The sequence below is a fragment of the Myotis nattereri genome (genome assembly GCF_964212035.1).
Source record: "Myotis nattereri genome assembly, chromosome: 1".
Taxonomy (NCBI): Eukaryota; Metazoa; Chordata; class Mammalia; order Chiroptera; family Vespertilionidae; genus Myotis; species Myotis nattereri.
Window position 1 is genome coordinate 49483254 of NC_138075.1, and position 13598 is coordinate 49496851.

A 13598-nucleotide genomic window follows, 5' to 3' on the forward strand; every position below is an offset into this window, starting at 1 on the left:
TGACAAGCAATACTGGTAATAGCAAAGTCCACATTCTGTTATGTATTTGTTAAGTCTTTTCTTCTTGAAAGTCAGGGTTTTATTCTTGTAATACAGGGTTTGGTTCTTAGTGTTTGTAATGGAAGGACAGTTTGCTTTAAAATATCGAGGAAGAACAAATTTAAAATTACATGTATATTTTTTCAAATATATATGACATTAAGGGGCCTTATATATTATGTTCAGATGTATATTTTTTATTCTTTTGAACAGTTATATGCTCTGTGCCCAGATATAAGGATAATTCCTGTCATAATGAAGCCTGAAGGCAAGACAGTTGTGCAAACACTTCAAGTACAATGTAATCACTACTTTGGAAGTCTGGTGCTGGGGTAGATGGCCTGGAGCTGCTTGGAAAAGCTACAGGAGGCTTCAGATAGGCAGCAGTGCTGGACCTGAGATTTGGAAGCCTCCTGGAGTTTTCCTCGTGAAGAAGTTCAGGAAGGGCATGGGAATGACACATGTAGATGCATTAGGCATTAGAAAGTTTTTCTTGGAAAGTATAAATAATATTTCTGAAGTACCAGTGTAAGGAGGAGTGGTAGGAGATAGAACAGGACAGGGAGTTAGTGTCAGGTCATGACGGGACCTTTGTGTCATGCAAACACTTTTTATTTTATTGGTAGGCTGCAGAGAGCCTTTAAAAAAAGTTGAGCAGGGGATTAGCAAGCTGTGAATAGTGTTTTAGAAGTAACAGTCGGGTAGTAGTATAGAAGGATGTTTACTAGGAGTGAAGTGGGAACTAGAGGCAGGGGAGACTGTATATAGAGACTGCCTTAAGAGTACAGACTAGAGTTGATGTCTAGTTGAATGTGAAGGTTTGTAATTTGGATAAGATAGGTGTTGGGTAATGAAATAAAGTGAGGCGGTGCCAAATAAAAGAGGGTTAGGTTTTAAAGAAATTATTAACCCAATTTCAATGTACAGTTCAATGTACATTTTATGTCTTTTTTGTATTTATATCCTTAAGTCATTAAAGCATTTTTCAGTGAGGTATATCATCCAGAGGAAGTCATTGTCGGTAACCTACCCATTCATTACATTTGTGTTCCTTTGTCCCTACCACGTGTTTACAAAAACATTATCTGTCATTATTACATTTCCAATATTTTAGTAACATTAAATTTAAACTTTGTGTTGTGAAAAGTTATAAATATTATAAAGGGCATTGTGTATGGATATTTTACTTAATTTTTGAATAATTGTACCTGTCAAGTTATTTCTTGATTAAAGAAGGTTATTCCTAGACTAAGGAAGGTTTGTGAATTTCTGTTTATACTGTGATAACAGGACAGCTTAGAATCAAATAAGGTGAATTGTACCAAAATTTGTTGTCAGGAAGAATGCTCTTGTTTTCTCTTCTGTCCTCTTGTCTGCTAACTTGAATTTTATCCTTTTCTCACTAAAATGCTTCCACTGAGAAGGACGTAAGCGTAAAAAGCACAAAAAACATTTTAAGAAACCTTTTAAAGGTCTTGATCGCTCAAAAGGTAGGTAAAAGTGTTTTTATGCCGTGTGTTACTTATACACATTGCCACTTAATTTCTGTCGTCAAAGGTAAAATTAATGTTAGTTTATAATGTAACTTCAAAAATAAATTTTAAGTTGGAAATGCATATTAAAATCTAAAATAAATCTAAAATAAAACAAGGACACTAGAAAAGCCTATAATTTCCCTTGAGTAGTGCTTTAGCTATCCTTTGGTCATTGATTATGAGGTTTGTGAGAATTTCAACTTTTGAGCTTGTATTTTCCTCTTTTTTATAGATAAACCAAAAGAAGCCAAAAAGGATACATTTTTGGAAAAATTGGCAACTCAAGTAATTAAAAATGTACAAGTAAAAATCACAGACATTCATATTAAATATGAAGATGATGTAAGTAATTTTCAGTTCCTTAGTTTAGGTTAGTAATTTAATGTGTATTTTATATTAATACTAGAGGCCCGGTGCATGAAATTTGTGTACTCGTGCGAGGGGAGAGGGGGTGTCCCTCAGCCTGGCCTGGCCCCTCTTGCAGTTCGGGACCCCTTGGGGAATGTCTGACTGACAGCTTAGGCCCACATGGGGAGCGGGCCTAAGCCATCAGTCAGACATCCTTGGCACTGCTGCAGAGGTGGGAGAGGCTCCCACCACTGCCATTGTGCTTGCCAGCCGTGAGCCCAGCTTCTGGCTGAGTGGTGCTCCCCTGTGGAAGTGCACTGACCACCAGGGGGCAGCTCCTGTGTTGAGCGTTTGCTCCCTGGTGGTCAATGCATGTCATAGTGACTGGTCTACTGGTTGACTATCTTCCCCCTGGTGGTCAGTGCATGTTATAGCGAGCGGTTGAGCATACTTAGTATATCTTTAGCATCTTAACGCTTTGATTGGTTGAACGGATGACTGGACGGCTGGATACTTAGCATATTAGGCTTTTATTTTATAGGATTGATATGTGTATATGTGGATTATCTGTACCCAGTTTTAAATCCAAGATTGTTGTTTTTTTTTCTAATGAGTACACTGCCATTTCTCCTTTTCTGTGTTGGGCTTTTTTGTTTATGAGTGTAAATCTATAATAATAAAAGTGTCATATGCTAATTAGACCAGACAGCCAAATGACCTTCCAGATATAATTCCAGATGTCCTTCCGGACAAAGCTGCAGCAGTGGGAGCTGAGGCAGAGGCGATTAGGGGCAATCAGGCAGGCAGGCGAGCAGTTAGGTGCGATTAGGCAGGCAGGCAGAGTGGTTAGGGGCGATCAGGCAGGCAGGCAGAGGCAGTTAGGGGGCATTAGGCAGGCAGACAGAGTGGTTGGGGCGGTCAGGCAGGCAGGTGAGCAGTTAGGGGCGATTAGGCAGGCAGGCAGAGGCAGTTAGGGTTGATCAGGCAGGCAGAGGGATTGCGGGCGATCAGGCAGGCAGGCGAGTGGTTAGGGGTGATGAAGCAGGCAGGCAGAGTGGTTAGGGATGATCAGGCAGGCAGGCAGGCGAGTGGTTAGGAGCCAGTGGTCCGGATTGCTAGTGGTATGTCCAACTGCCAGTTTAGGCCCGATCCCGCAGTGGGATCGGGCCTAAACCGGCAGTTGGATATCCCCTGAGAGCTCCTGGATTCTGAGAGGGTGCAGGCCAGGCTGGGGGACCCCTGCTCCCACCCCCCGGGCACATATTTCATGCACCGGGCCTCTAGTATATCATAAAACCACAATATGCCCCTTTCTAAAGCTAGTATAAGAAATTTTCAGATTGTCTTCTATATTTATTTTGAGTTTTGTTTAATGACTTAAGACTTATACTACTATAACTTTCAGGAACTAATTTTCTTTTTATACTGACAAAAAATTAGTCCAAGAGATGATGAGATAGCAATTATAATGGTAGTTGACAGAGAGGGCACTAAAGCCCGGGTCACTTGACTGCTAGTCTCATTCTCTTCACGTCCCATCAAGCTGGATGGAGCACCCACAACTATCATGTGCATGTGCAACAATATATATTTAAAAACTAGACTTCAGTTATGGCCAGAAATTTAAAATTATTTGATTAAGAACTGTTTTATTGATTTTATTAACTGATTAATTGATTTTATTAATTTTAGTTATAAATGTAACAAATATTGCTTTGTTTTAAAGTTTGAAACGTATGTAAGAAACCTTGAATTTTGTTTCATTTACCTTAGAAATTGGAAATGTTATTCTGTCTCTTCTAAAATTGAGTTTGCATCCTTCTTTTTGTTTTAATTTGCTTTAAGTTTGGATTGAATTGAAGCAATATTGGTGTATATATATATATATATGTGTGTGTGTGTGTGTGTACATATGTATATATGTATTTATTTATTTCCCTTTCTTATATGTTTTCTTATGTAACTTAATGTAAGAAACACTTGTAGTTTTCTTTCTAAATTTTTTAAGTTTTTTAATGTTTTAATATTATACCATCTCTAACTTATACTGACTTTGTCTTTTGCTTTTATGTAATAATTAAACTGAATTTTGTTACCAAATAAATGTTTAGAAAACCTAACCACTTATCAGTGCCCTTTAAAACAAACTAAGGAAATTAAAATCCAATCAACATATCATGGAAGTGAGAGAATTATTCTTAAAACTAATGGCATATTGATGAATGAGAACCTCAGTTTGAACTTAAATTAAGCTTTTTTATTGAGCAAGTGCAATTAGAAAAGTACATTATTTCTCCTTAATGAAAAGAATACAGAGATGCACAGGAGTGGGATAAATAACATTGTTTATGTTTAAATTGATGTAAGTGACAAAATATACTAAAAGAATCTAAAAGGAAAGAAATTTAAAAATGCAAAGGAATCTTTATTGTAGCATTTGTCTTTCATGTGGTAACCTTAATTATTGTATCTAGAAGGATAATGAAAAATATAGTATAGGAAGTGGGGTAGGGAATGGATAATTTATCACAAAAATGCTCATTGGATGATAGTAGTTTGTGGGTATTACATTAGCAACTGAGGAGTTGTGGTTTATTGAAGGTCTTCTGATTAGCTCCAAGTTATTTTGAGCTAGTTACCTGTAAGTATAAAAAGATGAGTGTGGGAATAAAGGAAAATGTATTGCCACAATCACAATATCTCTGATATTAAAAACAAAACTCAAAAAGCCATCTGTGTTTTTTAGCTATACTAGATCATGCATATTTCCTATTTGAGGAGGGTTTATATGACTAAACTCTGGAGTCACTATTGGATGATTTAGAACATTATGTTTTTTCTTCACTCTCTAGTTCCTCTAGTTTCTGTTACAACCAAAAAACTGTGATTTTTGGACATCTTTAAGATGTCTAAAACAATGACATTTTCATATAGTGGTACAGTTTATTGTGAGTAAATTTAACTTGGGTATTGAAGATCAGAAATAGAACAAAAGTTTGACATTGGCAGATTTGGGGTTAAGAGACTAGGGAAATTAAATGCTGGGCATTTTCTAACAAAGAAAATGTTTAAAGTGTCAAGGAAATTAAAGCTTAAAGAGACAGTTCATATTTCTAAATGTGAAAATCTTAACTGTTTCAAAAATAATTTAGTGGCAGTGTTTTTACCTGTGTTGCTTTGTTTTATTTATCTGTGAAAAACATCTTTAATGTTATACATAAAGAGACTCTCTCTTTGTAACTATCTAGACAAGAATCTGTTTAATTGTAGTTAGTGAGTCTTTTCATATACTAAGAAAAGAGATTCACTGGGAAGTGATATGAGTGTCATGCCTGCAAATATGGATAATCCCAGTCATGTTTTGGCTTCCTTCTCTCTCTTTTCCACATATCCATTTGGTTTGTGTAACTTATTTGTAAACTAATTGCCATATGTTGCCTATCATAAAGAGTGGAGCATGGATTCACCCTCACCATCAGTATATTTTAATGTTACTTTTTTTTCTTTGATAGGTTACTGATCCAAAGCGGCCCCTTTCATTTGGTGTCACACTGGGAGAACTTAGTTTGTTGGTAATGTTGGACTTATTTTAAATATTTGTGGAATCTGTAAAATACTATTCCCGAGCCATAGGTAGCATTGTCTAAAAGCTATTTTATTTTTATGTATAATCTTTCTATAGCTTTTCCAACAGTTCAAAAATTTTAGTGATGCTATTACATTCTCTAATTTTGATTTGTCTTCGAATTTAACAAATATCCAAATACATTATCAAGCATTCTGAAAGAATTATAAGCTGTCTCTTAAACATGTGGGAAAGTAGGGGAAGATAAATTTCCATAGAGTTATGTTCTCATTCTTGATTAGGTAAATGGAATTTCTAAATAGCTTATATGTGTTTATGTGTTTATATGTACATGTGTATGTACCATACTGATATCTATCTATATATCTATATCTGTATCTATCTATATATATAATCTATATCTACATCTATATCTATGTCTATCCATATCTGTATCAGTAATTTATTTTGATTAAGTATTTTATAATGTAGTTCGGTTTTTCTCTTAAAGGTCTTTAAGGATAGCATGTGTATATATATCCAGGTTAGACTTTTTATTTTCTTTTATGGACAACTAAGAGGTAGGAAATGTTTTAAAGTTAAGGACAGTGAACAGTAAATTGTACTGAGTACATGTTTGCCTTATGGTTAGTTATATGGATAGGGCTTAGTACAGAAAGAAGAGAAAAAAAAATTGAAAGAGAAGTAGACTGCCAGAGAAAGAGAAAAGGACCTGTTTACATGGAGGCCTTAAGAAGGATACATGCATGCAGAGAAGCAGAGATACATAGAGTTGAAGACCAAAGCAGAAACATTGAAGAAAAAGAACTAGAGAAACAGGGAGTCCGGAAGCTAGTGTTTAATATACTGTTTGTCCTCTGCATGTTTCCAGAATGAATTTGAAGTAGCTTTTGATAAAGAATAATATCCCATAATATCTCTAAAGAGACCAGAATCTGTGTTGTGGAAGGTAGAGAGCTACTTGTTCCAGAAATTTTAGACTAACATTAGTCATAGCTGAGCACAGTATTTAACATTGAGCTTCTAGCGGACAAAAGAAAACATATGAAACAAATGCCTGCATTGACTGACGACAGACAGGCATACTTGTGCGTGAGAATGATGCCTAACTGTCTTAGTGTGTGCTGTTGTCTGAGCCCCTCTGTATCTTTGCTCAGACTCTATACTGTTTTCTTTGTCCGTATTATGCCCTTCCCTTTGTCTGCCTAGCAGTTCTATTCAGGTTTTAATACTTTGTAAGCTATTACCTTGCTTTCTCATTCCTTTTTTTACCTTCCGCTTTGAATTTATCATTCCTTATTTTATGCCTCTCATTTTACTAGTCTTTGATGAAAGCACCTGTAACTGGTTACCATGTTGGTCTCCTGCTGTCGCTAATGTCCATTTATTCACTGATGCAATAGGAAATAAAATACAGTCCTGATAAAATGTAGTATCTATATTTTAGTGTTGCTTGAGTGAGATTGTTTGTGTAAAGCATTTGGCACATTGGCTGACTCATTTATTTCCTGCTTCAACTACTACATTGCCTATTATAACAACTGAAAACTTACCTCTTTTTGTGTCCATATCATTCCTTTCTTCTATCTTTCCAATTATAATTGAACTCCATAAGGTAATCTTCCCACCTCTGATCTGGATCCTGTACTTTCCCATGCCCTCAGGAGCCTTCCGTCTACCCCTCCTTTTCTTCCCTTCCTTACTTCTTTCCATCCATTTCTTTCTCTTTCCTAAATCTTCAACTCCTCTCCCTTTGCCTTTCCTTCCTCCCTCCCTCCACCCCACTTCTTTTTGTAACCATTTAAATACATGCAAGTATCTCCTTTACAGCAAAATTAAAAAGCTTGTTTTTATTTAGCGATTTATTTATTTAAAGTTCTTTATTGTTGAAAGTATTACATGTCTCCTCCCCCACCCATTGACCTCTCCCAGCCCACCCCTGCCCTCCAGCACAGGCCCTACCCGCCCCTCCCCCCCCCAATGTCCTTGTCCATAGGTTATGTTTATATGCATGCATACAAGTCCTTTGGTTGATACCTCACCACCATCCCCTCACCCCCCACCCCCACCTTCCCTCTAAGGTTTGATGGTCTGTTTGATGCTTCTACGTCTCTGGATGTATTTTTGTTCATCAGTTGTTCATTATATTCCACAAATGAGTGAGATCATGTGATACTTATCTAAAAAGCCTGTTTTTTAACCTTCTTCCACTCCACCCATGCCCCCATCTAACTACCTGCCTTCTCTTTCTTTTCTTTCTAAGAGTATTTTCTACCTTTGCTATCTTTCTTTCCCCACCTCCTGTTGACTCCCTACCTACTGTACTCTGACTCTGCTACTCCATTGAAACTGTTTTTAACAAGTTCATCAGTAATGCCCTGGCTACCAAATAAGTTTAATTTAGTTTTTTTCATTGCAGCATTTGGTATTGCTTACCATGCTGATTTTCTGGAAACATGGTCATTCTTTGATTTCCATATTCTGGTTTTCTTCTTACTTTGCAATAATTATGTATTTGATCTTTAAAAAAAAAAGAAGTGGACCTTTTTCAATAGCTTATAGGCAAGCTCTCTGCTTTTATTCATACCCAATTTCTTTCATACTTCGGACACATAGTACTCAATAATTATTTTGTGGGTGAATTAACTTATTTAAATTTGAATGTCTTCAATTCTATTTTTACTGTTATTCCTTTGATTTTGTCATAAAGTTATGTAAAGAAACAGATTGCTAACAGTAGCTAACATTAGCTCTATGTGTTTTCTTCCTAAGTTATTTAGTTATAGTTTACAAATGTTAGAGTACTATTTTGAGATATACATATGTGTATATATGTATTTCATTTCACAGTTCTTTTTTTCTTTTAGACTGCAAATGAACACTGGACTCCATGCGTGTTAAATGAAGCAGATAAAATTATATACAAGGTATTAGACTGGATTAAACATTTCTTGAATTTCCTAGGTACAAACACTTAATGTATTTTCTTAAAGAAACCTTGATAGAGCAGTTTTGGCCCTGCTACTTACTGTATGACCTTCTAAAGTCACTTACCTATTTTGAGGTTTAGGTTCTTCACCTAACATATAAAGAAAATGAATAAAATTAACATATCCCAGATTGTATTTTATGGAGCATTAGGTAATTGACTTATTATTAGATTTGTAGAAAAATATTCTCTGGTCAAGTAAGATTACTGACTAAAAGTATTAAGCATTTGGTACATAGTTAAATAGGCATGTTTCATTTTTTTTTTAAACTACAGAACTTCAGAATACTTTAACTATACTAATAAACATTGTGAACATTCAAGAGTGATATTTAGTAAGTAGCTTTCCCCACCTTATTGATTATAGAATCCACTCCCCTCACGCCTCCCTCAAAACACCCATTCCTATCCACTGGAGACTGGAGGAATCATATCTTTTTTTTTTTTTTTTTTTTTTTAGCAGAACATGTACAGGGCCTATTAAATACTAAATTCACAATAAATATTTGATAATTGTATGAATGAATTCCATTTGAAATAGTGTTCCTGGAAGCAAAATTTAGCAAATGCTGGATTAATAATAAAGTCTGAGAATAACATACAAACCCCCTCCCTCCCATTTTTACACTTGATCTTAGCCAAAAGGCTGAGAAGCAATTATTTCCCCCATTTTTGCATTATTTTCTTTCCTTTATAAACTCAAAATGGCAATTGGATAATTTGGGATACTGAACATGAGATTAATCTTTTAATATTGATTCTTAACTTCAATGTGTTAGTTGCTTGACCTCTTTCAATTGTTCCTTTATAGCTTATCCGACTTGATAGCCTCAGTGCCTACTGGAACGTAAACTGCAGCATGTCTTACCAGGGATCAAGGGAACAGATCTTGGTAATTTCTGTTTTTATCTGGAAGAGCTAACTACACTATATTTGTTTACATACGAGATCCTTAATGAAGACAGGCTATCAGTCTTTTGTTCAAGTTGTATATAATTAAATCAGAAGTATAAAACACAGTTTTTGGTATCCACTCCGTCTTTTAAAAAGCACTTTTGTTTTTGAAGATCTTTGTGAAATCATTATTAAGCAGTGAGATGAGAACCCATACTATTGAATCAACTGTGCTTAGGATTTTTTACACTATTTTGATAGCATTTGGTTACATTGTGGTGTTTCATGAGAATTGCTTGAAGAGTATTGTCAAGAAAGATGATACCTTGCCCAGCTGGTGTGACTCAGTGGTTGAGCATCGACCCATCCACCAATTCAATTCCCAGTCAGGGCACATGCCTGAGTTGTGGGTTCGATATCTGGCAGGGGTGTGCAGGAGGCAGCCAATCAGTGTTGTTGTTTCTATCTTTCTCCTCCCTTTCTCTATCTTTAAAATCAGTACAAACATATTTAAAAAAAGAGTGGTATTGCTATTACAAAAAAAAAGGAAAGAAAGAAAGAAAGTAAGATGATACCGTTCAGATCTAAAGAATATATTCTTAGCCTTGGCCAATGGGGCTCAGTTGGTTGGGCATTGTCCTGTGCCCTGAAAGGTTACTGGTTCGATTCCCAGTCAGGGCACATGCCTGGTTTCGGGCTCTTGATCCCCGGTAGGGGGTATGCAGGTGGCAGCCAATTGATGTTTCACTCTCATATTGATGTTTCTCTCTCTCAAAAAAAAAAAAAATCAAAAAAATCTTTTAGGCATTTGTGATAATAATTTCTTAAACAGTGAAAGTATAAATCAGAAGTATTAACTTAAAACTTCAGTGTGTTAAACCAGTCTTAGTCGTGTTTACTTAGAGGAGTAAAGAAGACCTGTTGAATTTTGGAGCTGAGTTAATTCTAAGAATCTATTTCTTATTTCTCAGATACTGTAACACAAATAAGTTGCCTTTGTCTAGAAATTGTTTGAGATCCCAGTTCATAGACATATATATATTTTAAAGTCACAATGTTATAATTTTAGATATTTAGAATTATAAAAAAATTTTCTATGTTTTATTCTAAAGAAATATATCTATAAATAATGTTTAGTTTTTTTTTAAATGGATTACTAGTGGGGAACACAATGTTATAATATTTCCATATATTTAGAATTAAAATTATATATTTTTATATTTTATTCTAAAGAAATATACTTGTAAATAAAGTTTAGTGTTTTTTTTTAATGAACTTCTAATTACAAAGAGGAAATAAAGGTACTGATGTAAGACCAAGTATTTTTTTTTGTATATGTGGCTGAATATTTTATTTTTAATTTTCATATAATTCAATTTTTTTTTAAGGATCATCTGAAAAGTGAAATTCTTACAAGTAATGATATTCTACCAAGCCATCAATATAGTAAGTAATGGTAAAAGCTTATTTTATGTTATAGGAAGCCTGGAATTAAAAACTTTATTTTAGTATACTTCTTCTGATAAAATTACTGTGACAAAGAGAAAGTATTAATTTTATACCTTAATTTTGTGAGATAGCATGTTTGGATTATAACTAATTGTTTAGGAATAGATTATAACACACACACTGCTGAAGAATAAGGAAGCCAAGGACAATGTGGCTATTGTTCACTCCTAACAGCTAACCCCCCTTGACCTCCACATTTCCTTCTTACCTTGCTATCATCTTCTTTGTTTTAGGAATTAGGTTTTCTTTGCTTTGCTTCATAACTATCTCTCTGAGATCTTGGTATTCAGTCTCACCCCTAGCATGTCACTATTGCAGTGCTAAGACAAACCAACCACATTAGAAATTGTTTTATGTGAGTTTTCCTTGGCAGCCTTGCCTTTATTTCCTTTTAAATAGAGCTCTAACAACTCTGCCTGCTTATTTATGTATCTCATCCGTTTTCTCCATTTCCGTTTTATTAGCCTACAGAAGCTATTGATTTGTTTACATTTACTATATTCCTTTATGCTCATCCTCAAATGTTATGCCCATGTTCTTCTGTATTTCATATCACTCTGTTCACTATTGTTTTCTTCATATCCTTTTATGACTGATTGCTGTTATAGAAGAGTTGGCACTTTTTCTTTTATGTTCATTGGCCTCTCTATTTACTGATGACAAGGTTTTCACATGCTGCTAGTTTGTGAAAGCATTTTTACTTGTGACAGAACTAGTTCAGAAAATTCTCCAACTTTATTCTTAGGCATCTCCCACTTATAAATAAACTCTAAATTAGTTGAAATTTTATATTATCATGCAAACTGTAAACACTTTATAAGGTATCACAATTTATATAATTTTAATAGTATTATAAGTTATAATTATCACTTTGCTCTCTTATCTTTCCTAATACACCTTTTCATACTACTTCTCACTTTTAAAAATATTTTCTTTAGTTTATTCTAAGACTATATGCAGTGATTGTTTTGAAAATTGAAAAGTAGTAAGAAATTTTTTTCTGGGTTACATGAATTTTACTCATGGTTCTGTTCCTAAATTCTGGCAGTGATTAAATAAGACAGAAATTAATCAAATTTTGTTTCCTACTGTCCAGCCAGAGTAGCTCAGTTGGTTGAGTGCCGTCCTGTGCACTGAAAGGTTGCCAGTTTGATTCCTGGTCAGGGCACAAAACTGGGTTGCTGGTTCGACCCCCTGTCAGGGCACTCAAGGAAGGCAACCAATTGATATTTCTCCCTCCCTCCTTTCCTCTCTCCCTCAGTTCCCTTCCTCCCTCTCTTCTTCCCACTTTCCATCCTTCCCTTCCTTCCTCCCATCCTCCCTCCCTCCCTGCCTCCCTCCCTGTAAGCATGTTCTCTGGTGAGGATTAAAAATTTTTTTTGTTTCCTACTTGTATTAGTATTTTAAATGAATAATAAAATCATTAAGTGTCTTGAGGAAAGGAACAGAAGCCTAATTTTACACACAGTGTGAATTCCCAAGAGTAGATTGTATTTTGCACATTTCTTATTTAGAAGCATAGGACCCCAATTTTCTTTTTGGGGATTCCACTTTAACCCTTGAGTTTGACTGTTGATATTATGCAGATAAATAGATACCTGAATATTTTTTGGCAGTTCTCTCTTCTACATATTTTTTATAATTTTTCTTTCAGCGTAACAGTGTTCTTAAAATTTATAGTCATTAATATGTAAGAGCATATAGAGGTTATCTTACTTCTTCTCATGTGTTTTCAGTTTTCCAGCCAATATCAGCCTCTGCAAAACTCTACATGAATCCTTATGCAGAAACAGAGCTCAAAACACCCAAACTTGATGGGAACATAGAAGTACAAAATATTGCCATCGAACTGACCAAACCTCAGGTGTGATTCAGTTGGACGTTTCTAACTTTGACGAGCCTTGAATTTCGACTGCTTTTGTCCTTTGTGATTATTCTTTCTCCAATGTTCTGATGGTTCTTTTGGTTTCTTATGTTAATATTTGACTCCTAAAAATAGATATATTATACATATTTTTTGGAAAGTATCAAATTTAAGAAATAGTTTTATTTTCCTTATTAGTGGAGAGTCTTACCAAATTATAGTGAATTACATTATTTACATTTAATTCCCAATTGTTGATGGAGATTTTAATGTGTTTTTCTTCCTCAGATTTTAGTAGCAGGCACTCTTATATTCAACATTATTTACTTATTTTTTAGAACAGTTATTTTGGAGCTTTTTAAAAATTTGTTTCTCAAGTTTGGTTATATGCCCAGGGAGTTTGGATAACAGACCCGGAGAAATGAAGGTGAAAAAAGGGCAGGGATTTAACTAATTGAGCTTTTAGTCCAGTGTAGTCTAATAAAAATACAATGCAAGTTATATATATATAACTTTAAATTTTCTAGTAGCTACATTAGCAAAGTAAAAAGAAAAGATGACATTAATTAAAATTATAACACTTTATTTAACCTGTCTAAAATATTATCATTTTAACATTCAATTTTAAAAATTAAGGTATTATACATCCTTTTTTTCCTTAAGCCTTTGAAATCTGAGGTATATTTTACACTTAGAATACATTTACGTTCAGAGTATCCACCTTTTAAGTGCTGAATAGCCATATGGTAACCCTTAGGTAGAAATGTATTATGAAAAATAAAGAGGAAGAAGCTAACTTGCCCTTTTCTTTATCTTACCTACAGTCCTTACATG

General features: G+C 34.7%; 1 protein-coding gene across 4 annotated transcripts in view; it reads left to right on the forward strand.

Moving 5' to 3' along the window:
* Window positions 1–13598, forward strand: part of VPS13C (vacuolar protein sorting 13 homolog C) — a 192245-nt gene that overhangs the window by 38087 nt on the left and 140560 nt on the right. For 2 of the 4 annotated variants that reach the window (XM_081094699.1, XM_081094700.1), the window contains exons 7-13: window positions 1464–1529; window positions 1807–1916; window positions 5435–5494; window positions 8376–8435; window positions 9309–9389; window positions 10780–10837; window positions 12637–12764. In XM_081094699.1, coding sequence (XP_080950825.1) covers window positions 1464–1529; window positions 1807–1916; window positions 5435–5494; window positions 8376–8435; window positions 9309–9389; window positions 10780–10837; window positions 12637–12764 — 563 coding nt within the window. The remainder of the gene's footprint in view (window positions 1–1463; window positions 1530–1806; window positions 1917–5434; window positions 5495–8375; window positions 8436–9308; window positions 9390–10779; window positions 10838–12636; window positions 12765–13598) is intronic. The other 2 variants (XM_081094698.1, XM_081094701.1) reach the window with 1 other exon arrangement.